At 38.9% G+C, this 19,596-nt stretch overlaps 1 protein-coding gene across 1 annotated transcript in view; it reads left to right on the top strand.

Annotated features, from left to right (window-relative positions):
- PDE11A (phosphodiesterase 11A) overlaps positions 1–19,596 on the top strand; it is a 327,412-nt gene that overhangs the window by 124,810 nt on the left and 183,006 nt on the right. The window contains exon 6 of the mRNA XM_037523614.2: positions 6,474–6,606. Coding sequence (XP_037379511.1) covers positions 6,474–6,606 — 133 coding nt within the window. The remainder of the gene's footprint in view (positions 1–6,473; positions 6,607–19,596) is intronic.

The following is a 19,596-nucleotide window of genomic DNA, read 5'->3' as shown; positions in this document are numbered from 1 at the left end:
ATTTACTCTCTAGGAAATTCAAGGCTGCTGAACCTTATTATGTCAATATTTAATGTTGCTAATTGAAGAACAAGAGATTCAGAGGACCACTGGATGCTCATGTCTACCCCTTTTGGTGGTTTAGTTAACAGGTAGCTCAACAGACCTGAGTTAACTCAATGGAAGAACAGTACTAGAGACTTTGCTTTCCAGCTCCTGCTTGGTATCAAGGTCACTTTTTTAAAAATCAGGAATCTCCATTGTTATGGATTCCTGCTTCCTTTCCCTAAAAATATCAGAGGGCCTCCCTGGTGGTGCAAGGAGTTAAATTTCAGCACTATCAAGCTGTGGCCAGCCACTGCAGCACAAAGTTTGATCCCAGGCCAGGGAGCTGACCCACATGGCGCAGCAGACCTCTCCTGCCTCGCCTGCTGCTCCCCTCAGCAGTGTATTTCAGTAGATCCACCAGTTCTGCTCCCCACTTTCATACCTCCCCCCCACATCTCTGGTTTACACCCAGGTTCTTGTGTACATAAATAATAAAAAAAAATCTTAAAAAAAAATAAAATATAAGAGCTTTATGAGATTGGGATGTTTCCGCTTTATGCCTGCCCTAAGCATACTTTTTAGGGAATCATGTCACTTTGATACTTATGGGTTTGTATGTCTCCCACCCCACCCCATCCCAGCCCTACCCCCAGCACATACATACAGACTTTATAAATAATCTCCATGACACTGATGGGGTATGTGTCCATGCCCCATTCACATGAAGCTAATCATAAGAACTAAACATTAATGAAGTAGAGATAATATTTTTAATGAATTGTGTATGTTCCAAGATCTTAAGAGATATAAACATATTTGCTAAGCATCTAACCTTCATTTCTTAAGTATATATAATTTCTGTCTTTTCTTTTTCCTGCCTTTGAACATAAAGACTCAAATGAAAGACAAGCCTTCTTATTACACCTATTTATTTCAGACTAGTGAACATGTCACTCTAGTAAAACTGTCATAGAGGAGAATGAAAACTAAAAATGTTCCATGAATGAGGCACTTCAGTAAATACTGAGAAAAAACATAATAAACATAATAAAGTGGCCTACCTAGGTCAGCTGTCTTTCAGATTGGTGCTATAGCATAAACAGAATTATGGCAACTCTGAAACCTTAGTGATTGGTTTTCATGTTTGACTCTTACTTTTGAAGGTATCTCATTTAATATGCTTTAGTTAATATTGAACACATTGAGTCCACTTCATCTTCCTGGCTGTGTTCACTTATGCCTGGAACTTCTTGGGAAGGTACGCCCTTAATCCAGAGCAGATGGATGGAGGTGGCCACAGTGGCCCCAAAGAGAGATGTTGTGGGGTTACTTGGAACATGTAGCAGAACAGAATTCTAACTGTGTGCTCTGTTATCAACACAATTTTCCCTTAAGCACCCCTCCAAATCTCACAATGATGCCACAATCAAAACAGCCATAGCTCTCTTGCCCCAGGATTTAAGCAGTTACACAGAGTATGCCTTACCTTAATGCTTTTTAAATAAAAGAAACATTGTTATTGTGAACTTTCAACATTGTCTGTTGACAACTTTCTATGTTCCATAATGTTGTATTCTCCATTATAACAGCCCTGTGAGGTGGGTTTTATTTGCCTTATTTCCATAATGGGAACTAAGAGTCAGATTAATTAAAATTTTACCTATAGTCTCACAGCTAAGAAGTGTTAGACCAAGATACAAAAACAAAACAAAATCACCCAGATTTGCTTGACTATGAAACTAAGCAGTTGGCTCTGTGTGATGTTAAATAGTAGGCACCAAACACGCCACACTGCCATCTGACACCTTCCAAGAGTCGCAGACACTGCTCCAAAATGACACCATCTTTTTCTTGGGTGATAAATCTTACCAAGCTAATCGTAGAACTTGACATAAAGTGTCTTGATGTAAGACCTTACAGGCAAGTTCATGAACAGGTCGTGGTAAGCTTCAGAACTTCTGCAACCTAGAGCATCTTCCTCTCCAACCACAGTGTGAGAACTGATAGGCTGGCCAGCTTGCCAATTGCCTTCTCTCCCACTACTTTTTATGACTCAAAGACTTGCTTGTTTACTTTCAAAGATTTACTGAAGCCAGTAGGAGTTTATTAAAGTTTCAGTTCTAACTAGGTATTCAAGACTCTCCTGCTGGGGTCCTACCTTTGAGGTCCACTGGTATTGCTTTGGTTCCTTAATCTCCTAATGAAAAGGCAACTTCAAATAATGTTTCACAGCTCGAGGCTTTAGGAAGGGCACAGAGATAAACAGGCTTACCTGAGAATAAAGAGTAAGAAATGGAGGTTCTTTGAGAACCAAGTTCAGACTCACCCCTAGTCAATGAAGCAAAATAGCATATTTCTTCATATTCCAGAAACAACCTGTAGTTGAAAAAAATCTGTTTGCAAAGCATCAAAAGGAAATATCTATTCTAAAGAGTTCTCTGATTTCCTGAAACTTTGCTGTTCAATCCTATCTACATACATGTTACTCAAACTTTCAGAAGAGCAATTGATAACCATCCCTTGACAATGAAGAAATAGATTCTGTTTATATTGAAACTTTTGTTCCCAACTCATCCAGTGATCTATTTCTAGTTAATGTTCAGTTTTGGTCATTAATAATTTTTAGCATCTAAGGGAGTGTATTAGTTCAGTCCTTAAAATGTTAAATTTGAAGTACCTGGAGACAATTAAGAGGGAGAGTCCAGAAAGAACTTGGATATATATGAGAGAACCCAGGACTTGAGGGGCTTCTGATATGGATGCAAAAAACCCTAGTCTAGATGTGACTGTGGATACAAAGTATCTGCACAGAATTGCACCATGTATTGGTTGGTCTCTTTCATGGTTGCCTTAGACATCCCTTCCACCATGTATCCTAAGTTTTAGCTCTATTGTTTTCATAGAATTACAGAAAGCTTCATACTTAGAAAACTTTATTTGTACTGTGCTTTTGTCTGAATTGCTTTTTACATTCTTTCTCTTCCAGATGAACACTTTTGTATCCTGCAAAGGCCAGCTTAGACTAACTTCCTTTGCAAAGTGGTTCTCCAAAGACCATTACCATCCCAAATAGAACTGACACTTCTTTTTTTCTATTCCTTCCACTAGGTCATTTATCACAATCCATTGTCATTGTTTGTGATCTCCCTAAATGTGTGCTCCCTTTAGCTTCTGCCCATTCATTTCTCTGTATAGGTAGCAGCAGGGTTCCCTCATGCCAACAACTCCTTTGGGAAAAAGAAAAAGACCTTGTCGATCACTTCATGCAAGACCTACCCCTTTACTGTCCAGCACTTAGGAAGGTTTCAACCAGTGGTCATTCCTGACAGAGTGAAGTCTGGGCATCTCTAGCGAAAACTAGAGTAAGCTGTAGTGTTGAGAACAGAAATGTCAACACAAACACAGGCTAATGATTTATATTATTTTATTCAGATATTTTATCTCTTAGAGAGCTTTTAAAAGAAGTAATCTAAAATACAGTCTTTAGTTTACTTTTGTATAGGTTCATGTATTTGAAACTTTAGCTAAGATTTTTCAGACAGTGCAAAATGGTGAAATCTTGGTCCTGAGATTTTTTTTTTGTCTTGTCTCGTTTTACTTGCACTGATTGCTCGCCTGCACAGCCCTGCACCTGGTCTTCCCTGAGATTTGTAGCTGCCTCTCTGGCCCCTGCTGCAGGGTGGCCACATTCTAGGAGTGATATGTTTCCTGTTATAGGGTAAATTCTCTTTTATCCCTCCACACTCAATATTTGAGATCATGAAACTGTCTTTGAAGACAGCATAATTCTCACACTTGGAAGTGAGACACCACTGGGAATAAAGAATCTAAACTGCAGCCCTTTTTAGGAAATTCACTTAAATAAGATAGGTATTTACCTATCTTCCCATCCATCTGTTTCTCGGTAAAATTAGATGTCAAAAATTTTCTTTACAATTTGCTTGGTATTGTAAATAAATCTTTATCTTAGGGAGGTCTACTTTTAAAAAAAAGAGTTAAACTAAGAAGTTAATTTATCCTTTTTTTCAGGATGCATCAATAAAGTTTAGGTGTCAATTATATTAATTTACTTGCCCTAGACTTTTATTTCAAGGAATTTTTTGTTTGCTGTTTTGCTGTTGTTGTATTTTAAGTCTGAATTTTCTTTAACATTCCCACTGTAGGGGTCAAAATAAATAATGTTATGACTTTAATTAAACACTATTAAATATGGACAAATATTTTAAAACACACACAACTTTAGAATTATTTGGTTTTTAGTGTGCAGTCTTAACGACATACATATATAGCACCACACTCACACCACACCTCTGCTTGCACGAGATAACCAATAAAGTGTCTTTGTCTTTTGCTGAAAGAAGTTGGTATATGGGAACCCATATTGTTTCTGCTATTTGCACCTTCATGGATATCTTCTCACTCTGCCAATCTCTCCTTGCTCATTGTGAAAGAACCAGCTTTAAAAGATATTTTTTTTTTCCCTGCAGGATGTACATTTTATTGGAAACTTTAAGTACTTCTCAAACAGAACACAATGTTTTCAGCCAGGGCTCTCATGGCCTATAATGAAAATCAAACATTTGAATTAGGGGCAAGGAGAGAGACAGCATGGAGGAAGAGCATTAGGCAACTTAAAGGATCTTGACACTTGTTGATAAGAGCTAGTTCCTTCCTTGGTCCCTGTTCACCGCTCCTCTGCCTCCCCCTTCCTTCTCAGTGCCTTCCATGACTCCTCCCCAGCTGCTTCTTCCTAACACACACAGGTCAACACTTTCCAAACCGTTTTATCACAGAACACTTAAAAAAAAGTCATTGTGTAGAATAAGGTGACAGACAGCACAGAATGGATTGACAGACCACTTAATCCTGTGAGAAATGGTCAGCATTCAACCTAAACCCTGTTTATAAACTTAGAAATCACTCTACAGGATATGGCCTCATTTACGTGCACTGTCACCTCTCTTCCTTTATTTTGCTTTTATTGAGGCACAGCATAAAATTTCACTTCTTCCACATGCAACAAAGAGAAAAGAAAACATGGACTTTTTGTTGTTGCTTTATTGTTTTAGAAAATAAAGATTTCATCTTCTCTTTGATGTCCTCACTCTGTACTTCTTTGATTTAGGAAGCATCTGAGAAAATGAGACTCAGCTTTTTATTAAAACTTCCATTTTCAGCCAGAGTTCCATAGAGAATAGGTTTATGTACTAGTAATTTTTAACATGCAAAGAGGATGAATAGTATCACAAATAAATGTTGAATTTGTCTGATACAGATGAACAATCGCTACAGGACGATCTATGATAATGAAGGTCAATATGCCAAGATTTTGACTCATTTATGATCCAGTGACCTCTCCTGTCAATTCCTTGGCATTCTTGGTGTGGCACAAATTCCACACAGGCACATTACTACATAATAACCATGATTATGTACAGTGTGTTTTCTTATATTAAATGCAGCTTAGATTAAAAAGGCAATAGTGTTATTCTTCTTGCTGTGGCACACTCATTAACCTCTCTGGTAGCCAGATTTCCACAGAATGTAGTATGGAAAGCGTTGCCCCTGGGTACTACTTGCATCAGTTCATGAAATTTTAGTTTTCGCCTACTAAGCCATGTATCTAATAGTCACCACAAAAATTTTTTTTGATCTTCCCAATTTGAACAATACTTGGTTTTGCATTTCTGCACCACTGGCAGTATTCCCTGTGTGCCCAGAGAAAAAAAGATGGGAGGGAGAGGAGAGAAGGAGGAATCATACTAATTCTTACATCGCTTCAGCAGATGTGTTTGTAGTGAATGATGTAAGGGGAAGTTCACAAAATCATTTACATAAAGTTCCTTGTTCAAATCAAATATGGATATAATTTAAATTATTAATGTTAGGGGTCAGTAGAAATAAACAGGCTTTCCAGTGACATTTGGTAAATGGGACATGTGTTTTTGCTAAAAACATACTCCGAGACTATAAAAATAATTACATAGTCTTTAAGTTGCACTTTGTTTTGTTTTGGTGGGGTTTTTTTGCTAATATAAATTCTCAAATTATTTCCTGACTTTTCACATTCATGAGTTTACTTTTTCCTGGCCCAAACACCTTCTGCTCAGTGAAGGAAGTGGGCTGGGAGGTCAGTGGAATGTTATTAGGCCTCTTCGTTGGCATCCTGCTATTGATAGTGCTATTTACCTGTCTTCTTTAATGTCCGCTTTGGGGCCTAAATACAACCTAGAGTTGTGCTCTGAATCATAGAGACTATCATTTCTACCCATGGATCTGATTATTTCATATCATGGCAGGTAAATCTTTTTGTGGTAGCCGTGACCAGCGTCCTTCACCCCTTCCTACTGAGCAGAGTCCTGCCATGAGTGCAGTTTTATAGGATTTGCTTTCAAGCAAGCTTATGTTTCTCTCTTTTCTTGCTGCCCACCATGGTGTTCGAATAGTTTCAAAGAAAGCATGGAGAAATCTTCAAATTCCGACTGGCTAATAAATAACAGTGTTGCCGAGCTGGTGGCATCTACAGGCCTTCCGGTGAACATCAGTGACGCCTACCAAGATCCTCGCTTCGATGCTGAGGTAAGAGGGGCCCTGTGGTCACACTTTTGATGATTTGGCTGGTTAAAGCAAAAAAGCGGCTTCAGGGGCTTCCCTGGTGGTGCAGCGGGTTGAGCCAGCGCTGTGAAGCTGTCCGCAGCCTCTGCAGCACGGGTTCAAACCCGGCCTGCCTGGGAGATACTCACATGGCGCAGCAGACCTCTTCCTGTCTCACCCACTGCGCCCCTCAGCCATGTATTTCTGTCAGTCTGCCTGTTCTGCTCCCCGCTCTGTCTCTGGTGAATCCTCTCACCCTCCCGCACATCTGGCCTGTACCTCTGTTCTTGTATGCATGAATAAATAAATCTTTTTTTAAAAAAAAAGCAACTTCAGATAGGTGGATGGCAATTCCTGCACATCTTTCCCTGGTTTTCAGCATTGCTTACTGTTGACCGACAGGAAAACTTCCTATCCCTGCTCCTATTTCTGGCAAAGTGGCTCTCTGCTGTAAATTGATCAGAGGCTCTCCTGTGATTGGATGCACTTTATATTACATATACTCCTGTGCAAATATTCATGCATTCAGTGTATCCATGTACATTTTCTAGTAAGCTATGAAATACTCAGTAATAAAAATATGCTTGTAACATAGTTACTTCCCATTAGATGCTTGAACAGCTACCATACTTTAAAAAAATCCTCCCAAGAAACAGTAACTTTGTTGGTATTATTGTTAAATAGTAATCATATAGGTATATTGTGCTGACATACAGAATATATTGAAAATATAGATTTTAATTTGCAGAAGTTTAAATTCTAAGGTAATGTAGAGTTTCACACAGATAAATTCATATGAACTTATTAAATGTCTCTACTGGTGTGCATGTGTGGGTGTAGTTAAGAAATGGTAAGTTTCCTATTCTAACTTGCCAAGCTAAGATCTAAAGAGTAATGGTTGTATTTGCATGTGTGCATGTGTATATATGTGTGTGTAAAGGTAAGGAGGTATGTGTTCCAGGAAAAGCTGAGCGAACTTGAGTTGGGGAACTGAAATGAATGTATATGGCTTAAGGGGTGAGTGGATAAGGCTCACTCACCTTGGAGAGGGAAAGACTTTAAAAGCCATGTTAAGAAGTACTTATTTTGGTCAACGGGAAACCAGTAGCTGAATTTTTAAATGGGGGAGATGCTGGAGTTGTATGGTAGGGAGATGGTACTGGCTATAGAACAGAGAATAGAGCAGTAATATCAGCTGAATACTTGATGCGTGCACCCCTGAGAGAGCTGCTAACAACTTGTTTTACAAAAATTGAGAGCTTGGGAGATAGCCAAGGACTCAGTGCTAGTCTAACTCCAGAGCCCTTACTTAAAACCATTTCCTGTGTTGTCTGCTGTGTCTGGTCTGGGACATGGCAGTAGAGTCTCATTTATAACTTCAGTGAGATCATATTTGCAGATTTCTACAGGGAAATTCTAAATTCTTAAAATTCTCCTCCTCTTTGTAGCTGCCTGGAACCCTTCCTGCAGGCTACATCCTCCACATGAGTGACAGGCTTAATGCTCCTGCCTTAGGAACTCTTATCAACTTCCAGGCTCAGTTGGACCTCTCTCAGTAGACTCCCTTAGCTGTCCTGATGCCACCATCCTCCAGCTGTCATCAGTTCTGGTACATTTATCTGAACTTCAGTTATCTTCTCTGGGAAAGCAGATAGTCCAGAGTTGTGTCTGTTCTCCCAGAAGGAAGAACACCACCACCTTGGCTCTGTGACTGCAGAGTGGAGATGATTTATAGGTGTCAATATTTGCATACTTTAGCATTGTGATGGTGTTGGGATTGATTTTTATGAAGGTTTGCTTTTTGCTGTGTCCTTGATTTTAGAGGGAGTATACTATGTAGCAGGTTGCTATATATACAATTTTATGAAGAAAGATGTTCTCAGTATTGTCATTAATATCAGTGATAACTGCATAAACAGAAAGGCCTGCTATGCAGAAAAATCATTAATTGCCAATACTTTGTTACAAAGTCAATATATTTATTAGATGTCAAGGTGACTGAATAAAGAAGATATTGTATATATACACAAAGGAATACTATTAAGCTATAGAAAAGAAATTCTGCCATTTGTAACATTGATGGACCTAAAAGGTCTTATGCTGAATGAAATAAACCAGAAAAAGATAAACACTATATAATTTCACTCACATGTGATATATAGCGAAAACAAGATGAAATAATTAATTTAATTAATTCACAAGATGAATTGATTAATGAGTTTTATTCATGATATCAGATGAATTACATAAAACAAAACTTAACTTTTGACCCAACTGGTGGTTACCAGAAGGCAAGTGGATAGGGATTGAGGGTCATAGGCCCCACACATATTCACCTTGATCAGAGAATAAAAAATTCTTGTTAATTGTTGCTCTTTTTTTCTTATGCAAACAGCACATATAGCAAGTACAATTAATATCTTAGGAATTCTTCTTATCAACACATTATAGTAGGGCCTCCCCGGTGGTGCAGCGGTTGAGCGCTGGGTTGTGAAGCTGCCCGCAGCCTCTGCAGTGGCGGTTCGATCCCCGGCCGCCAGGAGAGGGTCCCACATGGCGCGCAGACCTCTCCTGCCGCCCACTGCTCCCCTTAGCAGTGTACTTCGTCAGTCTACCTGCCCTGCTCTCCGCTCTGACTCTGGTGAATTCTCTCACCCTCCTGCGCTTCTGACTGTACCCAGTGCTTGTATAAATAAATAAATAAATCTTAAAAATAAAAAAACACATTATAGTAAACTTGAATACACCATATCCTTCTATCTTGCAGGCAGACTCTTGCTCCCTGTCTTTCTGATTATACAGCCATTTCAAATCTTTCTCCACACTCACAATTCATTCCAACAAAGAAACCTCTCCTGTTGATATATCAAAGGAAGAATGTGGACTCCTGAGCCAAAAAGCACCAGTTATTTCTGTGGGGTTGGACTGCATGCCCAGAGCCAGTAGTTAGAAGCAATGCTGTCTAAATCCAGTAAACTGATAGGTTCTGCAGTGACTATTTCATGAAATCACTTTCTTTCCTATGATTAAAATAAAGTATGTACTTAGACCATCATTATTTCTTAACCCGTCCCTAAATGCTTTCAGTCTGCCTCATAGATAACGCTGGATTTTATACAAGTCTGGAGATATATTATGCCATGATTTTTACTGTTCTTGTTGCATGGCGCTGCATTTTAAATTTACTCTATATTTCTCTTCTCATACTAAGGGAAAAAACTGGAAAGGAATTAATGCAGATGGAGGAAATGGGGGAGAAAGAGAGAGATCTGTCTTCTTCAATACTGTCATTTTATAGATATGCTCTACAGATGTGTGGCATTTTGTGGGGTAGTTGTGAGAGAGAGTTATGTATCATATCAGGAAAATCAAAATTATGTACCTGCTTAGGTTCTGTGCCTCCTCACATATATTCTGCCTCCGTGAATGGCGTCAATTGTTGATGTTAATATAGAATAAAACAGACTCCAGATTGAGCCCAAGATGCTAAGATGCTCAGATCTACTCCCCACAAAGCCTGATTTAAGGTGCTGTAGGTCATATGACAAAGACAACTTTTTTAGACAATATTTTCATTAATATGTTAAGTAATTTTCTCAAGATAAAAACAAATACCATGACAAAATGACATCGCTCCATCCTTTCATTAAAAGTCAGTCTAGAAGCCCCAGAACTATGTTGTCTTCTTGCAAAGACTTGAGTCCTCCCCTCTATGGGGCATACCACCATAATTATTCCCAGCTACCATAATCGAGTAACCTGTCAGTGGTAGAATGTTTTTTCAATCTCTGTACTAACTTCCCTGAATAGTTTGAGGCCAGTAAACAAGGATGGTAATTTTTAGAGAGGTAGCATGGGGAATGCATTGCTAAGTATTTTCTGTTTTTCTTACAGATTTTCTCAATATAAGTCAACAAAATGGATTTGAATTAGCCAAAAACATATTTACTCCAAATTGATATTTCAATGACTAACAACCTTTACTTTCTTTACTGAGCATGAAGAAGGACCCCAATTCACTAATAGAAAATATTTCACTAGTAGAAAATATAGTAACCTGGGATAGAAAACCCAAAAGTATAATGACCTTATTCTGGGATTTCATACTATTATACATCAGCTTTCAGTTAGTAGGATATTAGAGATTTCTTTAATTTAAAGGGGAGGAAACTCAGAGAGCTGAGGTGACTTGCAAAAGACCAGAGTTTTCTTGAGGCAGAGTGTCAAAGTAAACTCTGAATCTGCTGGATCCTAATTCAGTTCTCCCTTGAGTGGCCTCTTGGGGCAACTAGCTGCTGATTGGCTGCCTGGACAGTTGTCCCCATTCTGTCCTTTCTCTCTCCACACAGGCACAGAGACATAGGGCCACGTGTCCACCTTTCTGCCCCCCTTGCCAGCTGAACAGTCTGGAGCACACTACTTTCATACATATTGTGACATCTGCAATGCTATAGAAATAGTTTATAAACTGGATAGTTCTCTATGGATATCAGGGAAGACATTGGTCTGACTGAGGCCAAGTTTTTAGTTTGGGACAGGGTAGTTTTTTCCATAGTTTTTCAATTCTGGAGAGCTAGTTCTTTAGCTCTAGTCCTGCTAGAAACAGATCCTTTTCTCTGAATATAGGGCCTATGCACAGAGCTGTAGATCAGCAAACCTTGGCTTATGGCAAGGCAGTTTATCTCCTCTCTCTCCAGAGACACAGTAGGGAAGGAAGTGGAAAGTCTCCAACCAAAGAGGGGAGTTAAGGGTGATTGTTGACAATAAAGAAGGGACAGTAGCAATAATCTGAGAACCAACAGGTCTACAAGAAAGCCAGCTCTTCCCTTTTCTGGTCAGAGGAGGAGCAGTTGTGTCAGCTACAAGGATGGTGAAAGCTGGATGTGGGTCCTGTGGCCTTGGGTTACCCTGGGAGATGGTCACCAGATCCTCCCATATTGGGGCCAGCAGTATGCAGACCTGGCTGCTGACAAGACTGGCCAGACATCCAGGGGCCAAGTTACCTAAGCACAAGCAACCCATACACCTTTAAGCATTTAATTAAAGCCAGACATGGTGATATATTTCAAATACAGCTCTGGTGTCTACATGCAAACTACATATTGATATATCAGTTAAAGCAATAAACAGACTCCAAAATATCTGTGCTTAATACTGTGGAAACTTAAATTTTGTTCATACTAAGTGCCAATGGATGTTTGTGATCAGTGGCAGTGGATGGGGAGGTATTTCCTATTCCATGAATGAAATTGTTCAGCAGCAACTTGTGAATAACCTACCCAATGGACTATCTTGTGGGTTCCCCAGATCTCTCATGGTGGTTCTGACCCCAGAAGATCCTCTCCTGTGCATTTGTTAGTTTTTGTCCACTTTGGACAAATGCAGGATGCATGTCAATTTGGAGATTCACAATGCCAGTGGCTATTTTCTGTTCATGAGAGATGATTTACTCCATCAAGCATGGCTCTAGCTGTAAGTTAAAGTGTAAACTAGGTTTCTAACTTCTGGATCTTTTTCCTGACTTGTGACAACTTCTAAGAAGTCCTCAGAAACTCAGGCAGCTTTTCTGCCCACCTGGGACTATGCAGGTATTTCTTTTCATGAACCTTTTCCCGTAGCAAAGCAGCAGCGGCAGCTATCCTGCCCACCTGTAACTATGCAGGTGCCTTTCTCCTGATAAGCCTGGCCTTTTAAAGTGTTGAAAAAAAGATATGCAGCAAGAGAATGATCCTTAATTTAAAATCTCAGTTTTGAAACCCTTGGTGTTTCTTTTGAAAGAAGCCACAAAGAGATGTCTTTAATGTGATATAAACCTCATCCCAGGTGCTGTCAGGCTCTTGCTGGGAGGGCTATGGGGCAAGTAATCATCGTTGTCCACCCGCTGGGTGTTCTCTTTGTAATTGTGTTAAATATTTAATGGAATTCCCTCCTTGTGGCCCAGAGTGACTTAGCAGGTGAGCCACAGTGATTACTAATCTTCTGTCGAGTTAACGTTTAGGACTAGAGCCTGCTGGGCTTGATAGTATCCAGGGTTTTAAGGTCAAACTCCTTGGATTATAGGTGGAAAAATATGGCAGAATGGTTACATAAAACAGTCATAGAGCCAGAATTGAAGTTCTTAGCTTTAGTTTTGCAACCTTCTGAAGATTGGGATGTATTTATTCTGTTTTAAGACTCTGTGACCCTTGAAAAGAGAAGAAGATAGAAAAGACCCACTAAATGTCACTGATTGCATTTATTTACGGTGAACTAGCATGCTCAGGGGTTTTGTAGTTTTTATTAGTCATTTTGCTCCCGGGGAGGGGGGTGTCCATGCTTACCTCCTGAAGACATGGACAGGAAACCATAGATGTTAATTTTTCTATTGCTACATAACATATCACCACCAGCTCAGCAACTTAAAACAACACCCATTTATTACCTCACAGCTCCTGGAAGTCAGAAGTCTGGGCATGACATAGCTGGATTCTTTGCTCAGGAGGCACAAGGCTGAAGTCATGGCGGTAGCCAGATGGTATTCTTTTTTGGGTCTTGGCATTCTCTTTGAACTCATTCAGGTTGTTGGCAGAATTGTGTTCCTTGCACTTGTGGACAGAGGTTCCCATTTTCCTACTGGCTGTAGGCCAAAGGTCTCTCTCGGTGCCTAGAAATGACCTTCAGTAGCTAGCCAGATGGCCCTCTGTGGTGCCAGCAAGGCACAGTGCAGGGTCTCTATGCTCCAGGCAGAGGGGTAAAGGAGAGTCCTGGAGCCCTCGCTGGCTTTTTCAGGCTTTTATTGAGCTTTTTACATCATTTGTACTGCAGCAACCAAGTGCACGGCCGGCAGGTGGGCAAAGGGCTGGGAGGCAACGAGTCTTCACTCTTCCTGGGCTCTCTACGTTCTCTCATGGTCTCTGCTTTTCCTCCGCTACTCTGTTCGTTCCGCTCTCATTCCTTGCCGCTTCTGCCACTACTAGTGCCCCCGTGACGCCGCCCTCATAAGCCCAGTCTCTCAGCCCAGGTGCACCCACTTACACGTGCCCACACCCTACTCCGGGTGTCCGCCATCAGGCACGCGTGCAAGCCCACAGGTGTCTATCATTAATACTAATGGCAGGAGGGCGGAAAATCCTGACAATTTTCACTTACCCTATGCCCTCTCACAACAACATGGCAGCTACTTCTTCAAAGTCAGCAGGAGAATCTCACTCCGGTTGGCTATGACAGAGGCTGACATAATGTCAGGAGAGACTAACATAATCACAGGAGTGGCTCATCACCTTTGCTGAGAAGTGACAACGATTCCACAATTTCATTGGCCCTGCCCACACGCTGCAGGAGGGGATTATGCCAGATGTGTACAAACTGACGGGTGAGGAGATAGGAATCTTAGAGGCCATTTAAGATTATCTACCACACTATCATATAGACTAAAGTTGAGATAAATAACTGAAAAAACTGATAAAATTTGAGGGGGGGAAAAACTGAAATTGAATCCACAAAATATCTCTATCCCAGATATAATCTATGCTTCCTGATATGGAAAAAAAATTCACAAGTGAAAAGCAAACCAAAGACAAGTACATATATGTATATATGTACACATTTTGTCTAATAGAGACCTCAATATTAAGTGCGAAACAGAAATCATTACCTTTTCTTCTCCAAAGCTTGCTTCTCTCTGTTTTCCTTTCTCTGATAAGTGGCTTGGTCCTTCATAATGCCATGGCAGAATTTTTATAAGCATGATTCTCTCTCAGTGTATATCTAATTCATCAGCAAGCCCAGTTGACTCTACTTGAAAATTTTATACAGAATCTGACCACTTCTTACCACTCAGCTGCTATCACCCAAGTCTAAGATACCATTATATCTGACTTTTCATGACTATATCCTATAATCACTCTCTCTGCTTCCCTGCTACCTTACCCTTCCCTGCTGGACACTCTTTTCTTAATATAGTAGCCAAAGACGTTTAAATTTTAAGGCATGTCATATCACAACTCTGGTCACAAACTCTTCAAAGTTTCTCACTGAACTGAAAGTTTTCAAAGACTTACAACATTCTGCACAAGCTGGCACCTCGTTATCTACCCCTGCCCTCACTCAGGTTGCTCCAGCCATGTGGCTATTCCTTGGACATGCCACTCACACAAGCACCTCAAGGCCTTGGCACTGGTCACTCCTTCAGCTGAAAAACTCTTCCCCCATACCTGAATGGATCTTCCATTCTCACCTCTAAATTCATCATTCAAATGTTAACTGTTGTCAAGGTCTGGCACCCTTGACTTTCCCATCACTTTTATCCTGTTCTATTTTTCCTCATAGTTCCTAATACCTAACTTAATTTATGTACTTTTTGTATTTTTTACCATCTATTGTCTTTCACTAGAATGTAAGCACAATGAAAGGGAGGATTTTGTTGGTTTTATTCACTCATGTTTCCCTAGCAACTACAGTAATATATAATTGAATATTGTTCAATATTGTTGAATATATTATCCATAATATATTATGTATTATTAAATATATATTAATTTATGAACATATATATTTGTAAGAAAAGGTCAGAAAAAATTTCTGTCAAACTGTTAATATTTGTCATCTCTACAGATGATAAGATTAGAGCTTTTGGTTTAATTTTCCCACAAAAAATTTTTACCAGTGTTTATACTTTTGTAATCAGGCAAAATTATAAGGATATTTCAAATTTTTAAACCCTTTATATCGTACATGAAATTATATTTTCCTGAACTATTTTGAGCTAACAACTATAAATGATTACTGAAAATCAAGATTGAAATAATGCAAGATCTAAGACAATTAACTTGTCTTGAAGTATCTTTGGGGGATATAGATGGATTATTTTCTTGCCTATAATAGATGGAGCCTTGTATGGATTTTATTCTAAGAGCCTTGTCTAATCCTGGCCAACAGCATGTACATAAACTGTATTTGAGTTGACCTGCCGTCATATTAGGTGCCATCTTGGCATGCAAACTACTTACAAATGCCTTCACCATAAGTGAGTTATTTTGGCCTTGCTTTTAGTTGGCATTATGCTTATGCATTCAACTCCCAATAATTAGTTGCACTCTAGCAGATTCTGTGTGAAACTTTTTGCCTTTCTTTTTACATTCTATTCAAAAGACCACCTTATAACACACTAATACACAACAAGCCATTACTTAGTCAATAGAAGGTTTCCCATTTTATTGTTTAAGTTAGCATTTCCTTCCATTTGTATAGTTGTATAAGAATTTTCAGAGCCATCACACACAGAGTTTGTTTTCCATCTGCAACAGGGATTGGACCCAACTTTTATTTATTTATTTTTTTATTTTTATATTCCCCATACAATTGCAACCCCCCCATTCTGATCCCAATCCCTCCCCTCCCCCCCCACCCGCCCAAAAGTGTCTCTGTTTCATAGTTTTTTGTTGATTCTGATTTTCACTTTCTTATAGTTATTCATTTTCCTGGTCCCTTATTTAAGTTTTCTAGATTCCTGCCATGAGTGAGACCATCCGGTATTTTTCTTTTTCTTTTTGGCTTATTTCGCTGAGCATGATTCCTTCCAGCGCCATCCATGTTGCTGCAAATTGCATGTGTTTATCTTTTTTGAATGCTGAGTAATATTCCGTGGTGTATATGTACCACATCTTCTTGATCCAGTCATCTATTTTTGGGCATTTGGGTTGTTTCCAAAGCTTAGCTATTGTAAACAGTGCTGCTATAAGCATAGGGGTGCAGATGTTTTTTGGAATTGATGTTTCTGTGTCCTTTGGGTAAATACCTAGGAGTGGAATTGCTGGATCATATGGAAGCTCTATGTTTAGTAGGTCCAGAAATCTCCACACAGCTCTCCATAGTGGTTGGACCAGTTTGCACTCCCACCAGCAGTGCAGGAGAGTTCCTTTTTTTCCACACCCTTGCCAACATTTGTTGTTGCTAGTTTTTTTAATATGTGCCATTCTCACTGGTGTAAGATGGTATCTCATGGTAGTTGTGATTTGCATTTCCCTGATTACAAGTGATGTTGAACATTTTTTCATATGCCTGTTGGCCATTTGCATTTCCTTCTCAGAGAAGTTTCTTTTTAGCTCTTCTGCCCATTTTTTGACTGGATTATTTTCTTTGTTTTTGTTGAGTCTCATCAGCTCTTTGCAGATTTTTGTGATCAGTCCTTTATCATTAGTGTTGGGTGCAAAAATGTTCTCCCAGTTGGTGGGGTTTCTCTTTGTTTTTGTTATTGTCTCTTTTGCTGTGCAGAAACTCTTTAATTTGATGTAGTCCCAGCTGTTTATCTTTGCCTTCACTATCACTGCTTTGGGTGATGTGTCTATAAAGATGTCTTTGATGTGCAAATCACGTAGTGTTTCACCTATATTTCCTTCTATATATTTTATGGTTTCAGGTCTTATGTCTAGTTCTTTAATCCATTTTGAGTTGATTTTTGTGTATGGTGTGAGGTAGTGGTCAAGCTTCATTCTTTTGCATGTAGCGACCCAGTTTTCCCAGCACCATTTATTGAACAAACTTTCTTTGCTCCAATGCATAGTCTTTGCTCCTTTGTCAAAGATTAGTTGACCATAAATCTGTGGGTTTATTTCTGGATTTTCTATTCAATTCCATTGGTCTGTATGTCTGTTCTTGTTCCAATACCATGCAGTTTTGATGATTATGGCTTTGTAGTAGAGTTTGAAGTCTGGGAGTGTGATGCCTCCATTCCCTTCTTTTTTTTTTTCAGGAGAGCTTTGGCTATTCGGGGTTTTTTGTGATTCCATATGAATTTCATCAATAATTGTTCTATTTCTTTGAAGAATGACATTGAAATTTTGATTGGAATAGCATTGAATCTGTACATTGCTTTTGGTAGGAGGCCATTTTAATAATGTTTATTCTTCCAATCCATGAGCAGGGGATGTCTTTCCATTTCTTTGTGTCTTCTTCTATTTCTTTTAACAGTGTTTTATAGTTTTCCTTGTATAGGTCCTTTACCTCCTTTGTTAGATTTATTCCCAAATATTTGATTTTTTTTGTTTCGATAATAAAAGGGATGGTTTTTTTGATTTCTTCTTCTTCAGATTTATTGTTTGTGTATAGGAAGGCTACTGACTTTTGCGTGTTGATTTTGTATCCTGCCACTTTACTGAACTGATTGATGAGTTGAATTAGTTTTTTGTGGAGTTTTTGGGGTTCTCTACGTATATTATCATATCATCTGCAAATAGTGATAGTTTGACTTCTTCTTTTCCTATTTGGATTCCTTGTATGTCTTTCTCTTGTTTTATTGCTCTGGCTAGGACTTCCAGTATTATATTGAAAAGCAGTGGTGAGAGTGGACATCCTTGTCTTGTTCCAGATCTTAATGGAATTGCTTTCAGCTTTTCACCATTGAGAATGATACTGGCTGTTGGCTTGTCATAGATGGCCTTTATGATGTTGAGGTATGTTCCTTGTATCCCAAGAATTTCAAGGGCTTTTATCATGAATGGGTGTTGCACTTTGTCGAAAGCTTTCTCAGCATCTATTGATATTATCATATGGTTTTTATATTTCTTTTTGTTGATGTGTTGGATAACATTGATTGATTTTCGGATGTTGAACCATCCTTGTGTCCCTGGAATGAATCCTACTTGGTCGTGGTGAATTATCTTATGGATACATTGTTGGATTCTGATAGCTAAAATTTTATTGAGGATTTTTGCATCAGTGTTCATTAGGGAGATTGGCCTATAGTTTTCCTTTTTTGTGTTGTCCTTGTTTGGTTTTGGTATTAGTGTAATGTTGGCTTCATAGAACGTGTTTGGTATTGTCCCTTCCTTCTCAATTTTTTGGAAGAGTTTGTGTAGGACAGGCACTACTTCGTCTCTGAATGTTTAGTAGAATTCATTTGTAAATCCATCAGGACCTGGGCTTTTGTTTTTGGGGAGGTTTTTGATTACCATTTCAATTTCGCTGCTTGTAATTGGTCTGTTTAGGTGTTCTATTTCTTCTTTATCTAGCTTTGGTTGATTGTAGAGTTGTAGGAATTTGTCCATCTCCTCTAGATTGTTGAACTTGTTTCCATATAACTCTTCATAGTAGTTACTGATTATTCTTTAGATTTCTGCTGTGTCCGTTGTGATTTCTCCTCTTTCATTTGTGATCCTGTTTATTTGTGCTTTCTCCCTTTTTTCCTTTGTGAGCCTGGCTAGGGGTTTGTCTATTTTATTGATTTTTTCAAAGAACCAGCTCTTGGTTTCATTGATCTTTGGATTGTTTTTTTAGTTTCAATTTCATTTATTTCTGCTTTGGTTTTTATTATTTCTTTTCTTCTACCGGTTTTGGGGTTTTTTTGTTGTTCTTTTTCTAGATCTTTGAGCTTCGAGATTAAGTTGTTTCTTTGAGTTCTTTCTTGTTTCTTGATGTGAGCTTCTATTGCTATATATTTTCCTCTTATTACTGCTTTTGCTGCATCCCATACATTTAGGATATTGGTGTCCTCCTTGTCATTCAATTCAAATAATTTTTTAATTTCTTCTTTGATCTCCTCATTAGTCCAGTGGTCTTCCAGTAGTGTGGTTTTTAATCTCCATGAGGTTGGAAAGTTCCTTGCCTTCCTTTTATGGTTTATTTCTATTTTGATGCCTTCATGGTCAGAAAAGATGGTTGGTATGATTTCAATCTTTGTGTATCTGTTGATGTTTGTCTTGTGCCCCAGTATGTGATCGATCCTGGAGAATGATCCGTGTGCGCTTGAAAAAAATGTGTACTCCGTTTTTTTTGGGTTTAGTGTTCTATAGATGTCTGTTAATCCCAAATGCTCTAGGTCCTTATTTAGAACTTTAGTTTCTTTACTTATTTTTTGTCTTGTTGATCTATCCATTGTTGATAGTGGTGTGTTGAAGTCTCCCACTACGTATGTGTTTTCTCTGATGTCTGTTTTCAGAGAGGACAACAGTTGTCTGATATATTTTGGTGCTCCTTCGTTTGGTGAATATATGTTAATGA

The sequence above is a fragment of the Talpa occidentalis genome, unplaced genomic scaffold (assembly GCF_014898055.3).
Source record: "Talpa occidentalis isolate TD23 unplaced genomic scaffold, MPIMG_talOcc4v2.1 talOcc4.3, whole genome shotgun sequence".
Taxonomy (NCBI): domain Eukaryota; kingdom Metazoa; phylum Chordata; class Mammalia; order Eulipotyphla; family Talpidae; genus Talpa; species Talpa occidentalis.
The sequence above is the reverse complement of the archived record's forward strand: the minus strand, read 5'-3'. Positions and strand labels throughout refer to the sequence as shown.